Source organism: Diceros bicornis, chromosome 4 (assembly GCF_020826845.1).
Source record: "Diceros bicornis minor isolate mBicDic1 chromosome 4, mDicBic1.mat.cur, whole genome shotgun sequence".
Lineage (NCBI taxonomy): Eukaryota > Metazoa > Chordata > Mammalia > Perissodactyla > Rhinocerotidae > Diceros > Diceros bicornis.
The window spans coordinates 21,415,317-21,437,750 of NC_080743.1; the positions used below are offsets into that span (position 1 = coordinate 21,415,317).

The 22,434-nt window shown below is 42.5% G+C and overlaps 1 protein-coding gene across 3 annotated transcripts in view; it reads right to left on the minus strand.

The window, feature by feature from the left end:
* The window catches only part of MCOLN2 (mucolipin TRP cation channel 2), a 51,454-nt gene extending 34,392 nt beyond the window's left edge, over window positions 1-17,062 (minus strand). For 2 of the 3 annotated variants that reach the window (XM_058538406.1, XM_058538404.1), the window contains exons 1-2: window positions 16,810-16,899; window positions 1,819-1,978 (exon numbers count right to left, since the gene is read on the minus strand). In XM_058538406.1, coding sequence (XP_058394389.1) covers window positions 1,819-1,978; window positions 16,810-16,886 — 237 coding nt within the window. In that variant the 5' untranslated portion in view covers window positions 16,887-16,899. Of the gene's footprint in view, window positions 1-1,818; window positions 1,979-16,809; window positions 16,900-17,022 lie in introns of those variants that run through there. The other variant, XM_058538405.1, reaches the window with a different exon arrangement.
* Between the last annotated feature and the right edge of the window lie 5,372 nt (window positions 17,063-22,434).

A 22,434-nucleotide genomic window follows, 5' to 3' on the forward strand; every position in this document is an offset into this window, starting at 1 on the left:
ACAACAAAGGCATTCTACGAAAAACTAATCTGATGCTAGCACTGGGTGGACTGGTATGTGTGTGGATAAGAAAGGTAGGCATAAGATGAAGACTAGAAGCGGCCTAGTTACTGACCTGTGTTCCAAGACCGCAAACTCTGAGGACCTATATCTACAAGAGAAGCAATATTGAGAATGAGAGTGCAGACTCCATACCAGACGGCTGGGGCTCAAATCCCAGCTCTGCCAGTCACTAACTGAATGGCTGTAAGCAAATTACTTAACTCTCTTCAGCCCAGTTTCCTCATCCGTAAAAAGGAGTTGATAGCTGAGCCTACCTCCCAGGGTTCAGCGAGGATGAAATGAATTAACACACATAAAGCACTCACCATGCCCGTGCCCAGCACATAGCAAAGGCTATGTTGGGTGTTAGCTGTTGGCGGCAGGAACGTGTTCACAGCTGTATTCCCAACAGAATGCACGGCATCCGAGGAGCTTCCTACATACTTTCCACTAACTAATGAGATAAGAGTCTGTGCTAGAGAGAAGATAGCAAGTATGCCAAAACGTAAGTAGACGTACTTTTGAAGGAAGAATCCATGTGATTTAGTAGATATCAGGACAAAGGTAGGTCAAAGATGGTAATGATGTTTCATGCCCAGGTAAGTTAGAATTTTAGTAACATTAATAGATCAAAAAGTTGAAGTGAAAGCTGATTTGGCAAAAGAAGAAACAGGGGAACAATTAAAATTAACCAAATGACAAAAGGGGATATTATTTCTCCTTCTTCCAAGTGATACTAACAATGCATCTACTTCATAGGTTGCCAAAATTAAAACTTCCAAACAAAGAATTAAAATTTAAAAAAGAAAAAAGCTAAGCCTGCACATTTAATAGGGGCCCTGCATCTCAACCTTGTTTCTTTTGAAGGAACTTGGTTACCCTAAAACTCGATGAGCTGGTACAGCACGCCATACAATGAAAAGACCTCTTTATGAACACAGAACAAAGATGCAATTTCAGTTATGGCAGGAACATCTTCTCATTCCTAAAACTATATGGAGTTATTTTTAGAAAGGTATTTATTTTTGTGTTCCAGAAGTAACATCTTTACAAATATTTTTACATTGATAACAGAATGATTATTTGCCAATGGAGCCAAATACCGTAAACCAGTAATGTTTTAAAAGGGCGTGTGTTTCAAATGCTGTTACCCACAGAGAAGCCGCTCTAGAACTGGTTCAGTACCACAAGCCTCAAAACTAAATGACAGCTGTGACAGCTATTGTGATACTGTTGACAAAGTGCTCAACAACGTGAACTTAGACAAAAGGTCCCAATGTAGCCTTTGTGCGGTCCCGAGAGTGCCAGGGGGTTAGTGTTTACTTAGGGCACTTAGCCACTGATGGAAGGGAAATTTAGCATTCTATAAATCTAAAGTCAAAACAGACAACAATGCAGATTTCCAAAGTGTATTTAAATCAAGTGCATTTGAATAAAGATGAGAGACTTCAAGAACAAAAATCACCTCAACTTAAGCAGCCTTCACCAGCCCATGTGCCTCATTCAGATATAGAAACCCACCCCCCACAAACCAGATCTTCTATTTCCCTACATTTACAGAACCTGTGAGAGATGACCTCATAATCCATTACTAAAGCAGGGTCGCCATCTAAACTGAACCTCCACCTACCATCTGCCCTCCATAGTCAACATAATCTCAGTTTTATGAGCTTGAGTGTGGACTTTTCAGATCAAAAGTCAAGTGGCAGAACATGTCAAAACAGTTTCATCTCAGAGTAACGAAAAAAACCAAATGAACCGATATCATAAAATTACCTGTGCGGTGACCATGACTATCTTCAAAATCTGCAAACCCAGTTTCCACGGAATCTGGTGTCTGGCTCGGTATTTTTCACAAGGGCTCATGAAGTAAAACTTCAGGTCTTGCCTCAGACATTCTTCATTCACCTCAGAATCAAGATGAGCCATTGTATTCCTGCCACACAAAACCAATTTTTAAATACACAGAACAGCGTGTCCATCAGAAGTTCCTGAATAATACTCTCCGTTTACATGCTTCACCCATTCTTACAAGCAAAACCCTCCAACCAGTGAACTCCTTTTCTCTTTAGAGATCTGAAAATTATTCAGGACCCTCTATCACCTGCCTTTCCACACAGCTACCCATCTTATTCAAAATGGCCATTCTCAAAAGTTATAAAAATAGGATTTTATTTGCAAGTCTTGACAATTCCTGCATCTTAACATATAGCATTCACCTGTCACTGGAGTATTAACAAAAACTAGATGGGATACTTTCATGATACCCACGGTGTGAAATCACAGATATTTAGCATAGACTAATGGAATCAAGTTGTGTGGAAATACAGAATCCTTGTTCTATAACTCTGTACTGAAACAAGAATTACATCCCATTTTTGGGGACAACAGATCAGTGATTATAAGTTCCAAAACAAAATAGCTTTAAAAATTTAAAATAGCATCTTTCTATTTATGCCTAGTCAGATATTCGTACTGCCTTATATTAGTAAAATTTTGCTTTTACTATTTCAAGGGCTCTGGACTCAGGAATGGGCACATGACTTAAGCTAGGCCAAAAAGAATCAACGAGATGCACCCACAGGACTATGATTCTAATTGATGGGAGAGAAGTGGTCTTTCCACGAAGTAGTCTCCAAAGGAGGGTGTGCAAAACAATCCACTGGGATTATAGAAAATATTGGTATTTCTATTTTATTCTTTATCTTGAAAACTAAAAAGTTGAACTCTACTAGTAATTAATAAAACATACACAATAAGAGTAGTATGTAGTAGCATATAATTTTAAATAAATATATACACATTGGGGATATGTGCTTAACTTTTACTGTTGGATACATAATCGACAAAGTTTGGAGATTATACACTTAAAGCATAGGCTATAAGTCTGGAGTTCCTGGAGGCCATCTTGCCATCATAGGAGAACTTGCCAGAAAGTGGAACTAATATAGAATAACAGACAAGAGAAAGAACTAAGTCTAATGACAATGTTTGAGTTCCTAGATGCAGCTGTGCCTGAAGCCATCCATCCCAAGACTTTTAATTTGAGCCAATAAATTGGGGCTTAAGCTAGTTTGAGTTAGATTTCTGTTTCTTGCAACAGGAAGTGTCTCAATGGAAAGTTTAATGAATAAATTCCATTAAGTTCAGCCAATCATTCAAGCTACTCATTCTTGGGAAGTCTTTTTTTTTTTTTTTTTTTTTTTTAAATAACTGGGAGTCACTCTTGGGAATGTTTTCACCTGAAATATCTAAATGACATATTTTTATACTGACTTATGATCTATGTTATCTACCTTAGCTAATGAGTTTAAAAGAAGTTCAAAAGGGAAAGACTATTTTAAGGCTTATCTTAAGACTACTTATGGCTTATACTCAGTTGTTAACAATTTTGTCTTTTTAAATTGATTTTTGGACCTCCTATTTCCAGAATTAGTAGGCCAGGTTATTCAGAATTCTCCTGCTGGATAGGAAAGAAGGAAGGAAGGAAGGAGAAAGAGGGAGGGAAGAAGGAAAGGGAGGAGGCAGAGAAAGAGAAAGAAAAAGGGAAAGAAAAAGATGAAAGATGCTGGATAAAATGCATCCTTCTCTTTTGGGGAGGTGGAGAAAGTGCCTGTAAAAGACTGAGAAATAAGTATCAAGTACCAAAAAGTACCAAAGTACTTTTGAAGCACCTAAAGATTGAATCATTAAAAGAGAGAAAGGAACTCCCTGGCCATGTTGGGGGACCCTGGAGAAGCAGGAGCCATCACCGTCCGTGCACACTTAGGCTTCCATTCTGCGGGCCCAGGAAAGGGGAGCCAGGGAGCCAAGACTCAAGGCCCAAAGGCCATCCAAGATGGGAGAGGAGATCCTCCTCACATTCAGACGGGGAACCCAAAGAGCTAGTCCCTCAGAAAAATAACCAGCATGAAAACCGCTCGCCCCCACACCTGGAGGACTCCAGAGAAGGCCAGAGTGGTCCCAAATGAAAAAAAAGGAAAAGGAAATAGAAAAATAGACCCATCCTGAGAAATGATGGCCACAACCCAGCCCTTTGAGGGTTCAGCCAGGGAATGTCAAACTGTGAGCCTCCTGGGGTCATGGGGCTCCAGAGTGGGACTGCCCTCCGTCCCCCAGCAAACACCACAGACCTCTCCAGGTGTTCCTCCCAGGACTGGGGGCATTCTAGCAAATAACTCATAAAATACATTGGCTGGCAGCTAGTAAAACATGACCAAGCACCCGAGGAAACAAAGTAACTAATGTGAGACAGTCAGGTTAGCAATATAGCAGAAACAGGGCTAAGCCCATCGGAATCAGACACCAAACAGAAAACAACCACGCTTACCATATTTAAAGACAAACACAGGTAAAAATATCTACAAGAAAAACTTGGGAAACACAAAAAAACTTTTAGAAATGAAAAATCAATGACCACAATGAGTTTCATTTCAAAAGAATGAGAAGACTTTTAAAATGTGTTTGCCCTGCACCTGCTGCAGTAACCTCTTGATTCGATCTCACCAACTTACTGAACACTGACTGTGCTGAGCGACTGGGCCAGGTGCTCAGGACACAAAGCTGATGGGTTCCCTGAACGTCAGATGCTCAGTGTCTGGCAGGAGAGACAGACTTACGAGTACATATTCACAGGTTATCAAACAGCTCAGTAAATGCTGTCCTGTAAGTGTAAAAAGCATTATGGAAGCAGAGGCGAACTCTGGGAGAGGGGCTCAGAGAGTCAGAGGGGAAATCCCATAGCACGTCGTAATACACAGAGTGGTAAGTGCTGTGGGGCACTAGACGAGGAACATGGAGGCAGGCAGTTCCAAGAAGGTGGCATCTTAACTGTGCCTAAGAGCAACATCCTCCAACGTGAACCTCCAGATCCCTGAGAACATGCGCACAGAAGCCTTCGTGGGCACGTCTGAGCAATACCTAATTTAGAGTTAACCACCATCACTTAGTAGATCAGTGTTGCCAGTGTATTCATCCTGATGATTCACAATATCTTTTCATTTAGTAAAACGAAAAGGGTATCTGAAAAGTTGTGATAGAACCCTGAGAATAAGGCCACAGAAACTCCTCCCCCCCCCACACACACACACCCCACCCCTGGCCTCTAAAGTGAGAACCACCGTAGTGAAGAAAGAAGAGGTTGTTTTCTCGAAAACAGTGATGTGAAACCCAAGGCATGAAGTTACATGCTTAGTGAACACTTTGCGAGCCAAGCTCTGCCAGAGACATTTTCCTGCCTTCCAGGAGCTCAGTCCACTGGAAGGGCAGATGCGAATGGATAAAAGTATAATAAAACGTGTTCAGTGCTATAATCGAAGTACGCATTGACACCCTGGGACCAGAGAGAAGAGCGTGCCTGATGCAGCCCAATAGCTTCAAGAGGCTTCAAATAATCCTTCCAGCTGCTGGTTTCCCCGACTATAGGGCCAAGTGTTCAAGAAACAATAAATGATGTTAACATTACCCTAGGAAACCTGATTAAGAAGATAAGTCTCAGGTCAAAAAGAAATGGCAATATAGCAGAAAATGAACATCAGGATCACTTATTGTGTTAAATTATTTATTCTATTGTATCTTCCAAAAGTTCTTCATGCAGGTATTGACAGAGCAGTTGCAATACTTCTGGCACTGTGAAGAATAAAAAGAAAAACGAAAAAGCTAGCATGAAAAACTTTCCCCTCAAGTGTACAGGAGCCACTAGGTGAAATATAGGATAGTACTGGTCAAATGTGATCAACTGATAAAAGAATGATAGAAATACAGAAAATGTATTAATGTGAATAATAAAGTTACATGATGAGATGGCTTTTTTTTGGTGATAAAGATTGGCCCTGAGTAACATCTGTGCCAATCTCCTTTATTTTGTATGTGGGACGCCACCACATCATGGCTTGATAAGTGGTGCATAGGTCTGCACCCAGGATCCGAACTCGCCAACCCCAGACCGCCAAAGTGGAGCACGTAAACTTAACCACTACACCACCGGGCCAGCCCCCATAGATGGCTGGTTTTTAATAAGTCTAACTTAGGTTTAGAAATAACATCTAAAGTTTGGAAGAAAAAGTAATGATATTTTGCTCCAAAAGTTCTGATATCTCAAGGAAAATGTAAATATATAAGCTTTCTAAACTTTACTTTTCTGAGGGCTCTTTTGCTCCCCTCTTCCCAATTTGTAGATTTGCCCTAGTTCCTTGGTAGGTGAAGGGTATTAAACACACACACACACAACCAGACATCTTGTTGCTGTAACAAAAATAAAATGCAAAGTGAAAAGTGCAAAAAAAAAGTGCAAAGTGAAAAGATAGGAAAACCAAAAAAATAAGAGACAGGACAATATCGTAGGACTAAAACCTTCCTGCTTTTGACACATACTTATCCAACATCCTCTAGTGCTGGGCAGGCGTTTGTGTTTGGTACAAGAGGCTTGAAAGCTGAAGCCACAACTTCATAAGCAAGAATGAAGTCAGCAGCAGAAATACTGCAACTTCCATCACAAATGATGAAAATCACCAGCGGGTTTAGAAAAGCACAGAGAGCTGCTAACTTGTGGTAACACAACCGAGCGGAAGTGAAAGTCACCACACCATAAAACAGCTAAGGAACAGGAATCAATGAAGATCTAAATGTCACTGACCCATCAACTGCAGGGCAGTCAGGCAGTTGAAATTGCATGAAATAAATAAAAGCAATCATGACTCATGAATTGTCTCACTCAACTACAGGAAATATATGACCTGGATTTGTATAAGCTTAATAAATGGCACCGTTAAGGACCAAAATATCAAAGGAAAAAAGCACAGTGTTTGTAAGCATAAAACCAAGCTCTGGAATAGAATGGAAAGTCACCCACACAGTGGGCTAAATAAAAGCTAGAGAAGCTGCAACTGAAAACTAAATGGGCTGTAAGAACGAAGCCTGAGACTGGTACTGGGGTGAGAAGTCAGGCAGGAAGCACATGAAAGCTAGTCGGTTACTAAGAAAACTTACTCTTTCCCCTGACCATCAGGACCGTGTGATGTTGGCTAATTTCAAGCCTCTCATATGACCAAGGGCAATTCCGGCTTTATCAAATCAATGACTAAAAGATCCTGCAGAGCTTAAAGTTTTGAAAAAAGAAAAAAAACAAGTTATCAGCAATTCTTAACCTCATTGGGGTCATAAACTCCTATGAGAATGTGTGAAGGCTTTTGACCTTTGCTTCAGAAAAATGCACACACCAGTTTCAACGATGGTACCTTGTTCCTGTTAGCACAATCTGCTCAGCAAGTAAGCTAACCAGCCCAGGCTGCTATTGCTTTTCAGCTTGCGTGACCCTTAATTTACTCAAAAAGAGGCATGAAACTTTGCTTTCCATTCCTGTGGCCTCCAAAGTGGGTGCGTGCACGCAAGGGGGTATACAAGATCATTTGCTGCTTTGCAAGAAGAAAGGGTTAGGGCTTCTAACTGTATTTAACCTAGCAAAGAGAGAAGTTAAGATTTGCAAGTTTTAATGTATGCGTTATTATATATCACACCTAAGATGCCCTCACTTGGTCAGAATGCCAGATGCCTGTTTCACTTCAGTATGCAAGGCATCCAGGGAGAAGAATGCAGCTCCCCAAAGTAGGGGGTTGATGGTGATGCCCTCACTGGGTTTCAGCATACTCCCACCACTTAGGATTTAGGTGGGCCCATTTAAGCATTTTTTAGAGTATATTATCCAGTTTAGCTAACCCTCACCAAATGCGCAAGGGACATAAAGATCTTTTTAAAAAATGAGACATCATAAAACCTAAAGCCTAAAGCCTAAAATAATATCAGGAAACTGGGAAAGCTAACATTCTCCTAATATTAACTTGGTTGGCCATGAGCTAAAAAAAGATGAAAAGCGAACTCGATTTGAAAAGAAGATGGAAAAAAAAAAAAGATGTATCAAGAAAATTATTTAAAATATTGGTTAAATCTACTATTGTTAAATAACGAGCCTGGCCCTAAGTGTATACGTAGTACCCTAAGACATAAGGTAATGATACTATGAAGTTATAATGACATTATAAAGTTATTGCATTTAGCAATTCATTTTAACATCCTCATCTACCTCATCCCTTAAAATGTTCATTTTACCTGTTTTACAGTATAGATGGTTCTGCATACAATATATAAATAAATATACATTCAGAGAAGGTGGATATTCTTTTAACTGTTGGGAATATGTTATCAAAAATATTCGGGACTACTTCTCTAGTATTCAAGAGCTCCAACCACACCTTAGATGTGGTTGTTCTTTGGTTATCCCAGCTGATACTAAACTCCTTAGCCTGGGAGAAAGGGATGTTTGTTCCCCCAGCTCCTTTCCCTATCAGAACTGTTGAGGTATCTCGTATTGATGTAGCCACACTGGAACAGAATGTTTTTTCGAATTCATGACTCTCTCTTACTAGTCACAGAAGATGGGGCAGGGGAGGGAGGACAAACCACTTTCCAAATCTGTCCTTCTTCCTGTCTCTTATCGTAGTGAACGGTACCACTAGCTTTCCAGAACCCAAATCAGGAACCTGCATTCCTGTAGCTCCGCATCATCTGGTCCCACCTGCCTCCCCACTACCATCATTTTTTCCCTCAAACTTAATTGTGTACACAATTTTAAATGGACTATAACCAACCCCACCCCTGATTTCTGTTCCTTATAGGCAACTATTTTTATCTTTTTTTCCAGATATTTACTTTAATATTTCTAAATAATAGTATCCCACTACTTTTTTCCCTTTTTTAGGCATTATCAATTTATGTCCTCCTTTGGAAAACATAGATTTAGGTCATACATCTGCCCCCACCAACAAACGTACACATTTCACCTCCCCACTCATCTTCCCAATAAAGTTTTAATAAAAATTTTGGATAAATTAACATTCAGAATTTACAAAGTGAATATGCAAATACTCTTCACAGTTGAGCCAATAGTACATCGTGATCTCATATTCTTTCCAGTAAGAAAAATTTTTTCTGGAGTTAATTGCCTTTTTTCCTGTTTGCTTAGTTTTCTACCTACCAACCAGGATTTTATCGCCACACTCTGGCTGAATCTGCCAGCTCCCTTCAATACAAACGAGTTGTATATCCTGTCCATTCCTTTCTTTTCCAGAGACATCATTCCTGGAGCCCTCATCCCCCTGCTCCAACCTACACTGGTTGCTTTCTAATCCCTCTTCAGGCCATCAGTTTGGGAATTCCCTTCACCTCCTTCTTAAATTGGATTCTGAGTTTCCTGATCCCATCTCCACCTCTTTCTTTGCTTCCTCATTTTGTGGAGAGTGTCCTTCAATCTCTTCCTGTGAAAGGAAGCCTAGAAGGTAAATTCTGAGACCTCCCATGGCAGACACTGCTAGTTGCCTGCCCAGTATCCATTCCTCCCTTCTTCCCAATTTTGTTGAAGGCAAGGAATATATTAATACCCAAGGATAGAAAAATTCCATACTAGAGCTAGACAAGAATGCAGGGCCGTTGTTTTCAAACGTGGCTGCACATTGGATCACCGGGGAAGCTTCAAGAATACCGATGCTCAGATTCCACCCTCAGAGATTCTGGCCTAATTGGTCTGGACGCAGCCTGGGAACTGGGGTTTTAAAAAAGATCCCCAGGTGATTCTAATATGCACTCAAGTTTGAAGTCCACCACCTTAGAGGTTACCTGTTCGGAATTCCTCATTTTACCAGTGAGGCAACTGATACTCTGAGGTTGCAACTTGCCCCCAACTATAAGAATCCAATTTTACTGACCCCCTTGTCCAAAGTTCCTTCTTGATCCCTGAGTTAATACTTCTTAAGGAATAATGGCCTGTAAGATGGTCACGAAGGAATAAAAAGATGTTATGTTCAAATAAACTAATATTTCAAACATAATTTCTCATATTTAAAAACGTATGATAATTTGGCAGGCAACAGCATTCTAGCCCATAAATTCAGCAGTCTTCTAAATGGTCACGTTATTGATGTGACAAGGAAAAAGCAAGTAGAGCCATCTGACGGAATGAACCCAACATTTACCTTCCTCACAGTAACTTTGTGCTTCCGATTCTCTAGAGCAAATGCTGGGTTTCCATTCGTTCACCTCCACTGAAACTGCTCAGAGTGAACCATCTCCTGCTGCAGATTCCAACGGCCACTTCTCAGGCCTCCGCTTAGTGGCCCAGTAGCATTTGGTACAGCTGACCACTACAGCCCCGGGACAATCTCGTCTCTCTGCTTCTAGGACACCCCATCCCTTGGTTTTCTTTCTACCTCACTGGGCATCTCTCAGTCTCCTTTGCTGGCCCCTCTTCCATCTGACTCAGATGCCAGAGTGCCTCGGGACACAGTCCAGGGCTCTTCTATCCTCTATCCTCCCTTCTAGAAGAGTTCGTCCATTCCTGTGGCTTTAAATACTACCCATGTGATGTGGACTTTCACACCTGCATCTCCAGCAAATCTCTTTCTTAAACAGACTTCCTTCTCTAACCTCTTGCTTGAAACTCTACCCATGTGTCTAATAGGTTTCTGAAAACAACCCTCCAGCCACCTGCTCAACACAGTGATCACACACGTTCTTCCAGATGTTTCAGCTGTAATTCCTCATCCTGTCAGTGGCTTTCCACCTTGGCTGCACAACAGAATCACCTGGAGATTTTTTAAAGGTTTCAGCATCTGGCTTCCAGCCCCTAGACATTCTGATTTAATTGGTGCCCAGGTATGAGCTGAGCATTGAGATTCTGATAAAACTTTCCAGGTGATTCTAACGTGTAGCAAAGTACAAGAACTTTTGCTCCAGAGTCATGCTTTGATTTCTCCTCTTCCTCAACCCTCACAACCAATAGATCAAGTCTTCCTTCAAAACACATCATGGGGGGACCGGCCCCGTGGCTTAGCAGTTAAGTGCGCGCTCTCCGCTACTGGCAGCCCAGGTTCGGATCCGGGGCGTGCACCCACACACCGCTTGTCCAGCCATGCTGAGGCCGCGTCCCACATACAGCTACTAGAAGGATGTGCAACTATGGCATACAACTATCTACTGGGGCTTTGGGGAGAAAAAGGGGGGGAAAAAAAGGAGGAAGATTGGCAATAGCTGTTAGCTCAGGGCCAGTCTTCCTCAGCAAAAAGAGGAGGATTGGCATGGATGTTAGCTCAGGGCTGATCTTCCTCACCAAAAAAAAAAAAAAAAACCACATCATGGAGTGGTCCCCATCTCTCTATATCAACAGCAGCCTCCCTGATCCAAGCATAATCGCTCACCTCCCAATTCTCTACACAATAGCCAGAGGGGTAATTTTAAAGGGTAAATCAGTTATCACTTCCCTGCTTAAAACCCATTAGTGGCTTTCCCCTGCTCTCAGACTAAAATCCATTTCTCCTACCATTGCCTAAGAGTCTCCTGTCCACTCCTTCCTAGCCCTTCTCTTCCCCTTCCTCACTCCCTCACACCTCCTTCCTGGCCCTGGAACATTCCCTGCTCTGGGCATTTGCACTTGCTTGATCTGCTTGTTTGATCTGCTCTGCTGCGATTTCCCCAACTCTCTGCATGTCTTGCTCCTTATTGTCCTTCACCTTTCAGATCAAGTGTCACCTCTTTAGAAAGGGTTCCTGGACCATTCCATCAAATGTGGCCTTCCCCACTGCCTCTCTCACCACTTAACTTCCTTCATAACTGAGATCACAATGAAGGTCCGGTTTTGTTTATCACTATATCCCCCAGCATATAGCACAGTACCTAACACATAATAGGTATTCAATAAATATTTGTGGAAAAAAGAAATGAGATAACAACCCTGATTACATGAACTTTTCCTTGGCCAGTAACTGTTAAGATCAGATAATAACGACAACAACAAATATAATAAAAACAAAAACAATAATAATAATAGAAAGTAATTACTTTCTAATTACTAATTTTTAATAATATTAAAAATAATAACAATAACAATAATAATAGCCTAAATTTTGATATGAAAAACTGAATTAAAAACATACTAAAAAGTCTTACTTAGGCAAGATACATTAGAGGGTTTTAGGTAATTTAGTTGCTTGGTTTGCTGATAGAAACCCTATTCTGTTTCATTCACTATTCCCAAAGTCTTTGCAAAGAATGAGTTATTCAGTGAATTGTTTTCACGAAAACTTGTAATCCAATGGGGAGAGAAAAAGTTAGAGTCCTCTCTCAAACCAAATGCAAATAAAATTTAGACACATTAAAAAAGCTGATTGAAGCATAAGACACAGAATTTTTTAAAATATGATTTAACATGCCTTTCTAAGTATGTCAAAATTCAGAAGCCATGAAAATGACTGACAGATCTTACAAAAATTTAAAACTTCAAAAAGTTAAAACAGAGACTGGGTAAAAAAGGGTCTGCAATATACTTAAAAAGCCAAAAAAAGTTACTATCTATTACCTGTAAAGAGCTCCAAATTATTAATAAGAAAAAACAACCCAACGGGCCAGCCCTGTGGTATAGCGATTAGGTTCGACATACTCCGCTTCAGCGGCCTGGGGTTTGTGGATTTGGATCCCTGGTGTGGACCTACACCACTAGTCAGCCACACTGTGGCAGCGACCCACATATAAAGTGGAAGAAGACCGGCACAGATGTTAGCTTGGGGCTAATCTTCCTCAAGCAAAAAAAGAGGAAAATTGGCAACAGATGTTGGTTAGGGAGTAATCTCGCTCAGCAAAAACAAAAAAAAACAAAAACAAAAACAAAAAACCAATATTATAATCAGCAAAGGATCTGAACAGGCCAGTGAATACTTAACAACAACAACAAAAATTTACTAACAATCATATTGGTGAGAGCTATCTTAATTTTTATTTATCAATAATGAAAAAACCTTATTGAAGGAAATGTAAATTTTTGAAGGGCACTTTGGCAGTATCTAAGAATATCTATGATCTAGGAATCACACCTCTATGGATTTATACCACAAATGTTTAAATAACCAGTTAGTAAGATGGTTACAAAAATGTTCATTGCAACCCTATTTCTAACTTTGTATTGACTTAAGGATGCCTATGACATACTGTTAAACGTTTTTTGTTGAGGAAGATTGGCCCTGAGCTAACATCCTCCTCCACTTTATATATGGGACGCCCTCACAGCACGGCTTGACCCCAGGATGCAAACCCTCGAACCCTGGGCCAAAGGAAAAGAGCACGCAAATGTACCCACTATGGCACCGGGCCAGCCCCCTGTTAAACTTTTTTTAAGTTATAAAGTAAATATATTGAGATTCCATTTTTCCAAAAATGTTGACATTTACATCTGTATGTAGACATTTTAGGAGTCTGGAAGTGCATAAACGAGAAAAAAAAAATCTTGGTAATCTCTGTGAAGTAGTATTATAGATAATCTTAATTTTTTCCTTCAAGTTTTCCATATTTTTTTGATTTCTGGTGATTAATATATGAATTCCTGAGGTATCTTTATGAGTTAAAACAAGCTATTTCAAAAAGAAAGGATCTAAGAATACGTATCAGGTAATCAAGCAAATGCAGAGAGTAAAATTCAGTGTTTCTACAGCAGTAACCACGTTGGCCCCAGGGTGAGCGTCACAGGACAATCTGGCAGATGGAAGACTTTAGACCAAGCCCAACAACTCCCACATTAGTTTTTTTTTTTCACTCCAATTCCTACAACAAACTGATTTTCTCATGATTTGCTAATTTCACAAAAGAGAGAGAGAAAAAAATGTCCAGATAGCTGAACATTTAGCTCTGGGGTAGTTGGGCCCCAACTAAAGGAAGTTAAGAAATAAAAAGTCAAAGAAGGAAATCTTGGGTACCTTCTCAGCACAGCTCTCGGAATCTAAATGACACGGTCATTCTAATCCTGAGAAGCATCCCCCGGAGAAAAGACTGTAAAGGGGGTTTTCATTTTCTACTAGAGCCACTCATAAAAGATGAGCATGCTACAACTTTCAGGAATTTCCCTAAAGACAACCGTGCCACCAAGTTCCTATAAAATCATCTCCCATCACCACTTTGCTGCCTCAGGCCAGCAGGAAAGCAGAACTAGGGCTGCACATTTTAAAAGTGCTTGTTCTGAACAAGCCATACCCCCTTGGAAAACACATCCTGAAGACTCAGCTCTCTGGGGCAGAGACAAGTAAAGAAAAAGTCCATATTTCAGCAATACAGGATTCCAAAAGCTGGAGAAGACGACGGGAATTATGGCATTCCTTATATTTTGCTTTCTCTAACATTTTCAATATGTGCCCAAGTTAACAGGGTCATGCTGATGACTCTTCCTAAGGAACAGGAAAATTAAAAGAAGTTACAAAGTTATAATTAACAATTTTTTCCTCAAACTATTGAATGAGTTTACCTTATTTTTGGACAAGACCACCTCAATGTCAGTTGGGGAATCCCTAGATTTACCCTATCTCTAGCAATTCCCTCCAGATGCTAGAGGTGATATGATTTTTTTTTTTTAATTGTGGGTCTTCTGGAATTACAGCAAGGACAATTTTCCAGAATGTTTAGCCTCACTAGTCACCAATTATTGCCTGACAGATATTTTAGGCTGAAACCACCAGATGTATTCAAGGGGAGATAACAAAATGTAACCTTCAGAAGAGAAGAAAGGAAACAGTCCCCCCAGCTGAGGGGAAAGAAATACCAGCAACATACCCCCAAAGCTGTCTTGCCACACCAGTGAGAACGGGCCAGGGGCCCAAGCTCAAAATGGAAGGGAAAGCTCAGACAGAGGTAGGCTGAGGAACGTGGGAAGAAAAAACCTCAGACGACTGCCAGTGCAAACAAAAAATAAACTAAAACATGGCTTTAAACATTTGATATTGAAAAAAGAATTGCGGTTTGGAAATAAAATTGCTCTTCTCTATGAAACCCATAATGCGTGACGTGAGAGCTCACTAAGGTGGTTTCATTCTTCACAACTGATACCGGGAAGCGGGACCGCAGGCCTCAGCTCAAGAGAACAGCCCAGCCTCAGGGAAGATCCTTCTTTTGAATTTCATAGCCAAAAGGGATTTCCTTGGCCACTATTTCTACTTTGAAAATTGTAGCCACAAGAAGCCACCTGTTTTTCCACTAAGTTTCAAAAATTCTCTTTCTCTGGGTTTCACCTCACTCATAGAGACCTAGCCAGAGATTAGCTTGTGAATAGGATCATCCCTGACTTAGTTCTGTATTCTCCGCCACGGTGTTCAAAATTTATCTCCCTACTCTTCCTACTTGCTTAAAATATTTATAGGTATTATTCTATTGTTAAAAACAACACTTTTGATCTGTTCCTCCTTGGGAGAAAAGAACATGGCCTCCTCAAACACTTCACCAGGATTTACCAGTTTTTAGGTGCAGGAGACAAAATAAAATTGGCACTATTATGATGGCCTCTGCATGGGAATGGTCAAGGGACATGTGGGAAACGTGCTTGTTTCCAGGGTCCAGGCCACAGAAGCTGGTTTATGGAGAAGGGTGTGTCTGTGGAAAGTTCACAGTAATAGTTTGACTCGTCTTAAAGTATGAAGAGGAAGATGAGCCAAAAAATCTCAACACTGGTGACTCAGCAGGAAGAAACCACCGGATTCCCCAAACCTCATGTTAGTGCATCAGAGAGGTGGTGAACAGTTCCTGAAAGTGTGAAGTCCACATCCCTCATCTGGGGACAACGATGTAGTTGTTCCCTTCAGTATAAAATACCAGCATTCGCATCCTGACATCCACGGACATCTCCCACCTCTCTCTTACTGACCCTTTCTTCTGTTCTCAGTTTACAAAGACACAATCCTCTGTTTCCCAATGGTATCGTACAACCAGACATATATATTTCAAATCAGTTTCTCTTCAAAAGCTATTATGTGTGCACACAAATGTGCGTCCTCTACTGTAAGAAAGGGAGCTTCTGAAGACACTCACTGGATAGGATAAAAACCATTTAAGTCCTAAAGGAAATGTGCTAAGAAAAATACTGGAGTCAAGATAAATAACAGAAAGATTATACACCACACCCATCATGAACACATGCCTATTTATCAATCCAAGCAGAAGACAGTAAATAAACCCAGAGTCAATTTGCGCCTACCTTTTAGGGCTAAGGCAGATGGAAGGAATGTATACCTTCTACCCATCTGCTCCATTAAAAACAGACACCTACCAATAAGAGAGATGGTTTATAAGTTGCATGATACATAGTCATTTTGGTGTAACATTAACATGTATCCAGTTGTCAAAAAATTTGCACCAAAGTTATGTCTGCTAATTCAAAATTGGTCTAAAAAAATATATGGCACACTTAGAGATCAAGTAAATTCTCCTCTAGAATTCTGGCTTTCCTTGCTAGCATTAAGTCCATTTATAATGTTGAGAGCGCCATGCAGGAAAGGAAGGAAAGTCTCTACACTATTTTAAGAAGGTTTAACGGCCCACCTCTATATTTGTTTTTGAGCAGGGAAGGGGGAGCCAAGGCCTGCTTGTACTCCCCACCCCGGCTCCGCGGCGCAGCTGGGTGGTTGGGCCTTTGAGCACGGAGGTGGCGCCCCTTGGCAGCACCATCAGGCTGAACTGTACGCCTTTTCATAAAGGCAGAGAATCGGGGTTAACCACACTATAACGCCCCCACCTGAGGAAAAGGCCTGTTTGTTCCGGAAGGCGAAGCCCAGCCTTATTTAACTAAATGCAAGCAGTTAATATAAGCATTCTCAAGGCAGCAAGAAAGCTCTAGTCTAGAACAGTAAAGCCATCCACTTGATGAGGATTTCTCCCGAGTCCCACATTCAGAAAGATGCAGCTCAGGCGCCTCACCTGACCGTTAACCTGAAAACCCCTGATCCTCTCTCTGGCTTGCTGTTCTGGGGGAGACGACAAGGCTGCCGGGCCATGCCTCCGCCTTCGAAACTTTCCACGGCTCCCGGGATTCCGGGCAGGAAAAACGATTCAGTGCACACGCATTTTGGCGTGGCCGGGAACGCCTCCCCGGCAGCTGGAGCCCTTCCAGCCGGGCCCCCCTTCTCTTACCCTTCCTGCCAGCCGCCCGGTGCGCGCAGACCGCGGCCGAGACCAGGCGCGGCGGGTCCCGGGTGCGGCGGGCACGGCTCGGGCGGCGTCGGGCCGGGCTGCACGGCGGATCTGCGGGCGCCAGGCGGGAAGCGGCGCGTGGCCAGGCGTTCCCGCCCCGCCCCCGAGTCCCCACCTCCGCCCCGTCGCCTCCCGCCCGGCTGGGTGAGCCGGGAGCCGGAGGAGAGCTTCTTAAATTGGTGTCCTGGGGGACTTTTTCCACGTGTCAGCGAGCTGGCCTCTCCAAGCCCCGGGAGGCTGGAGGAGGGAGCTAGCGAAGCGGAGCCAGGTGGGGGCGGTGGCAGATGGAGCGGAGGGGGTACGCGAGAAGACCCAGGGAGGAAAGCAGCCCTGGGAGGGGGCGCGGTGGGGCCCCGGGGAGGGACTGTGGATGGAGGGGGCCCCACGGAGGCCCAGTAGGCGGAGCCGAGAGCCCCTGGGTACCGACCTGCGGTAGGGCCCCCGGGACGGGCCTGAGGCTCCGTTCCGCACCGGCAGGTCCAGCGCCTCCACGCCGCGAGGCATGGCGCGGCCCCGGGTGCAGGAGGAGGAGGAGGCCGAAGGCGGGACAGCTGCACCTGCCTCGCCCCGGGGTACCGGCTGGGGGCTCCCGCGCTCACGTCTCGGGTGCCCAGCGCTGCGGCCGGCTCCTGGGTGTCTGCGGGGAGGTAGGGCTGCGGGGAAGCGCCCTTTAAAGGGAACAGGGCCGTGGGGCGCTGGTGCGGGCGCGCGCCCTCTACACCGCCCCCGGGCGGCAGGGCTGCGCACTCCCCTCCCTCCGGGGCTCCGGATTTTCTTCGTTCCTTCCTTGATTTCTCCATTCTTCCCTTGTTTTCTACCTCCGTTCATTTGTCCATTTCCTTAGTCGTTTCTATTTGGACGTGTTCAGGACACATTCGCTGAGTGCCAAGCCAAGAGCTGGGTACCGTGGACACCGGGACAAGAAAGGCATGGTCCTTTCCCTCTAGGACTTCACGTTAAACTGACAAGTTCATTCGGACAAGTTGATTCATTCTGGCTTATTTTTATTCTGAAGTGCACGATCACTAAACTCTGTGACAAGTCTCATGTTTCGGAGATGTTAAAAGTGCTACTGGCGCAAAAGGAAAAGAAACATGAGTCGCCTTTCGCTCGCGTCGGAAGCTGGAGCAGGCCTCCCGTGCGGGAAGAGAGTGTCCGGGTGGCCGGGGCCGCGAAGAGGGATGGCGCAGACCCGCGGGACTCGGTAAGCCCACGCGCCCAGCTGCCGCGCCGCTGCTCTGCCCTCCTGGTGCACGAAAGCAAGACGCCTGTGGGAAACTGGACAAGACCATCGGTCACCCACCATGAATCTTAGAGATGAGGGTCGTGGGCACATGCGCAAATGCCATGTTCAGCTGAGGATGATGTCGACTTGGCAGTTTGGACCCGGCCGACAGCCTCTTTCTGAGGGAGTCATATCCCTCCTACTCACGTGGTAGCAGCAACAGCATCAGAGAAAGACCCGAGTTCCAAGCTGTTTGGATCAGCAAGTGTTTAAAAGGTCTCTGGGTTTAGCTAGGGTAAAGAATATTCTGCCAGGTAATTGTTTTAATATGCATCTCCAGGCAAAAGCAGTTGGACAGAGCATAATTGACCCTCTTTTGAAAGTCACTTCCAATAGGCTATTAGGCAAAAATGCCTTATTTTAGAGCCCCTTTCCTCAGAGGTGTCCACTGGGTAGAGACAGGCTTGGAAGATCTGGTTCGTGTAGTCAGTCTCCGCAGGTGGGTGCAACAGTGTTGTGGTCAGGTTCCTTTTTAGAGAAAAGAGGAAACGTTACAGCGCCGTTCTTGTGGGGAGAATGTAGACTCTGGTCAAGGAAGCAGACTGTGGCTTGACTGGAGAGTGTTTGACGAGGTATATTGTAAGAAATTATATGTATTTAAAATTCTTTAGCATGCACAAAGTTTATGCTAAAGAATTTTAAAGCCTTTTAATTCGAAGAAAAGCCACCATGAAGGGACAACCCTATCAACCTCAAAATGCTAGGACTCCACTAAGGGCAACAACCCCTTTAGAAGGGGATTGTAAACTGGGATAACGTTTTCCGTTATCAGTAAACTTCCCATTTTAAGTGTTTTCTGAAGCCAGGGCAATTCTACTGAATAGCTTACCAGTGGGTAGTTAAAAAGAAAATTCATAGTTGCCATTGCGTTTATTAATAACATCTGCCATGTGCCAGGTCTCTGTGCTTCAAAGGGGCCAGAAGTAACACTGAGAGCCTACTAGGTAGGAAGGTTGATTTAGATGTTATCTCAGTGAAGGCTCAGTACTCTGTGTATGTTGTCTCCCTTTTGAAAAGAGGAAATGGGTTCAGAGAGGTTTAAGTTGCTTCCCTGAGGTCACCCACAGAATTTCAGTAGGTCCAAGATTTCTATTCAGGTCTTTGAGTCTCCAAAATCTTTATTCTCACCACACAGATACACTGATCGAGAGGTGATTAACAGTTGCTGCCCTGCAGTAGCTTTACGGATCTGGAGAAGTTTCTGCAAAGTTTCACATCTGTAACAATCTATAAACAGTTTCACTAAATGGAGAAGAGGTACATGTATATAAATAGCTGTAGTTGGTGATGCATATATTATCAATAGGTATAAAAGTATCATTTAAAAAATAAACAGTAAGTAAATTCCTATAGAACACTGTAGAGGGAGAAATAGTTGCAAAAGAGAGCTGCAAGTGTCAAATTTTAATGTGCAAATGAAACACCAGGGGATCTTATTGAAGCAGACTCTGGTTCAGTAGGTCTGGAATAGGACTTGAGGTTTTGCATTTCTAACCAGAAAGTGTTGCTGATGCTGCTGGTCCATGCACCACTCTTTAAGTAGCAAGTTTCTAGAAAATATTTAATCTGAGTGTGTGAGAGAATTGAGGGTGGGGAAGAGGAGAGGAGAGTGAGAATGGAAAACCAGTGGAGTTAGATGGCTGTAAGCTGTGAATATCACACGTGCTAAGAGATATGAATTACAGTTTCTAGGCACCTAATCTAACCATTCTAAATTAGTAAATAGTTCACAGTGGGCATTCAATTTTTCAGTTTCAGAAAGCCACTTGTTTATAGTAAAGATCCTGGCTCATTTCTCACTGGGCAGTAATGGTCATTGTTTTGTGCTATGCTTTGTTCCTTTCAAACGTCTGTGTTCTGCTCTGTTTATCATAGTTTATCTGTTTATCATAACAAAAAGTTATGTGCCCTGGCTCAAATTTGTAATGACCAGTAACCAAATAACACAAGAATCTTTTGCTCAATAGTATACTATAACATGGCATTTTAAATTTACACACCAGAAGCCTTGAATTTCTCTAGCAGGTTCCCTTCATATGAAAGTTTCAGTGATTTACGGTGTTAAAGGGGACTTAAAAAAAAAGACTAGAAAATGTAAGACAGGCTAATAGTAAACATGCAACAATTTTCTGGGATAGGTGGGCAAGAACAGTATTCACTGTGAAGTTTATGTGGAGGAAGAACAGAATAAAATAGGATAAAAAAAATGGAGGCTTGGGGGCCAGCCGGGTGGCGCAAGCGGTTAAGTGCGTGCGCTCCAATGCGGCAGCCTGGGGTTCCCCGGTAGGATCCTGGGCGCACACCAACGAACTGCTTGCCGAGCCATGCTGTGGGGGCATCCCATATAAAGCAGAGGAAGATGGGTACAGATGTTAGCTCAGGGCCAGTCTTCCTCAGAAAAAAGAGGAGGATTGGCATCAGATGTTAGCTCAGGGCTGGTCTTCCTCACAAAAAAAAAAAAATATAGAGCCTTTTATTTACTTACTGTTGACATCCTTTGTAGGTTTTATTAATGTGCAGGTCGTCTTTGTATATTCTAGATATCAGTCCCAGTTTTAGACATTATCAATGTCTTCTTCCAGTCTTCACCTACCTCTTAACTTTGTCCATGGTGTTCTTCCTTGGATAGAAGACCTTAATTTTGATCTTGTGAAACAAAATTAAGGATATTAAACCTTCTGGCTTGTGCTTTTCTGATCTTAAGAAGTCTTTCTCTACCCCTAGGTCACAAATATTCTTCTGTGTTTTCTATAGTATTTTACTTTGATCCTGCATATCAAAGTCCATTGTACCTTGAACTTACATATGGCGGGAGATAGGAAGGCAGCTCAGTTTTTCTACATATCTAAGTCAGTTTTCAGCGAACTATCTTATGAATCAGGAGTTGGCAAGCCTTCTCTGTAAAGGGCCAGATAGTAAGTATTTTGGGCTTTGGAGGCTGTGCTCTCTCTGTTGCAACTACTTAACTCCACCATTGTAGTGTGAAGGCAGTTGCAGACAATATGTAAACAAAAAAGAGTGATTGTGTTACATGTCATGAAATATTATTCATACTTTAATTTTTATTAATAGACTTTATTTTTTAGCGCAATTTTAGGTTCACAGCAAAATTGAGCAGAAAGTACAGCGAGTTCCCATATCCTCCCTGCCCCACACATACACAGTCTCCCCTAATATCACCATCCCACACGAGAGTGGTAACATTTGTTCCAGTTGCTGAACCTACATTGTCATATCATCACCCAAAGTCCATACTTTACATTAGGGTTCACTCCTAATGGGTTGCTGTGCAGTCTATGGGTTTTGACAAATGTATAATGATGTGTATATCTACCATTATAGTATCATATAAAATAGTTTCACTACCTGCTATAGACTGAATGTTTGTGTTCCCCCCAAATTCATATGTTAAATCCTTATGCCCAATGTGATGGTATTTGGAAGTGGAACCTTTGGGAGATGATTAGGTCACAATGGTTGAGCCCTCATGAATGGGATTAGTGTCCTTATAGAAGAGGTCCCAGAGAGCTCCCTTGCCCCCTGTCACCATGTGAGAACACAGCAAAAAGACAGCTGTCTATGAACCTGAAAGTGGGCTCTCACCAGTCACCAAACTGCTGGCGCCTCCACAACTGTAAGAAATAAATTTCTGTTGTTTATAAGCCACCTAGTTTATGGTATTCTGTTATAGCAGCCCAAAAGGATTAAGACACTGCACTAATAATGCTCTGTGCTCTGCCTATTCATTCTTCCCCTCCCCCACCCCCTCACAACCACTGATCTTTTTACTGTCTCCATAGTTTTGCCTTTTCCAGAATGTCATGTAGTTGAAATCACACAGTGTGTAGCCTTTTCAGATTGGCTCCTTTCACTTAATAATATGCATTTAAGTTTCCTCCATGTCTCTTCATGACTTGATAGCTCATTTCTTTTTAGTGCTAAATAATATTTTATTATCTGAATGTACCACAGTTTATTTATCCATTCACCTACTGAAGGACATCTTGGTTGCTTCCAAATTTTGGCAATTATGAATAAAGCTGCTATACATATCCATGTGCAGGTCT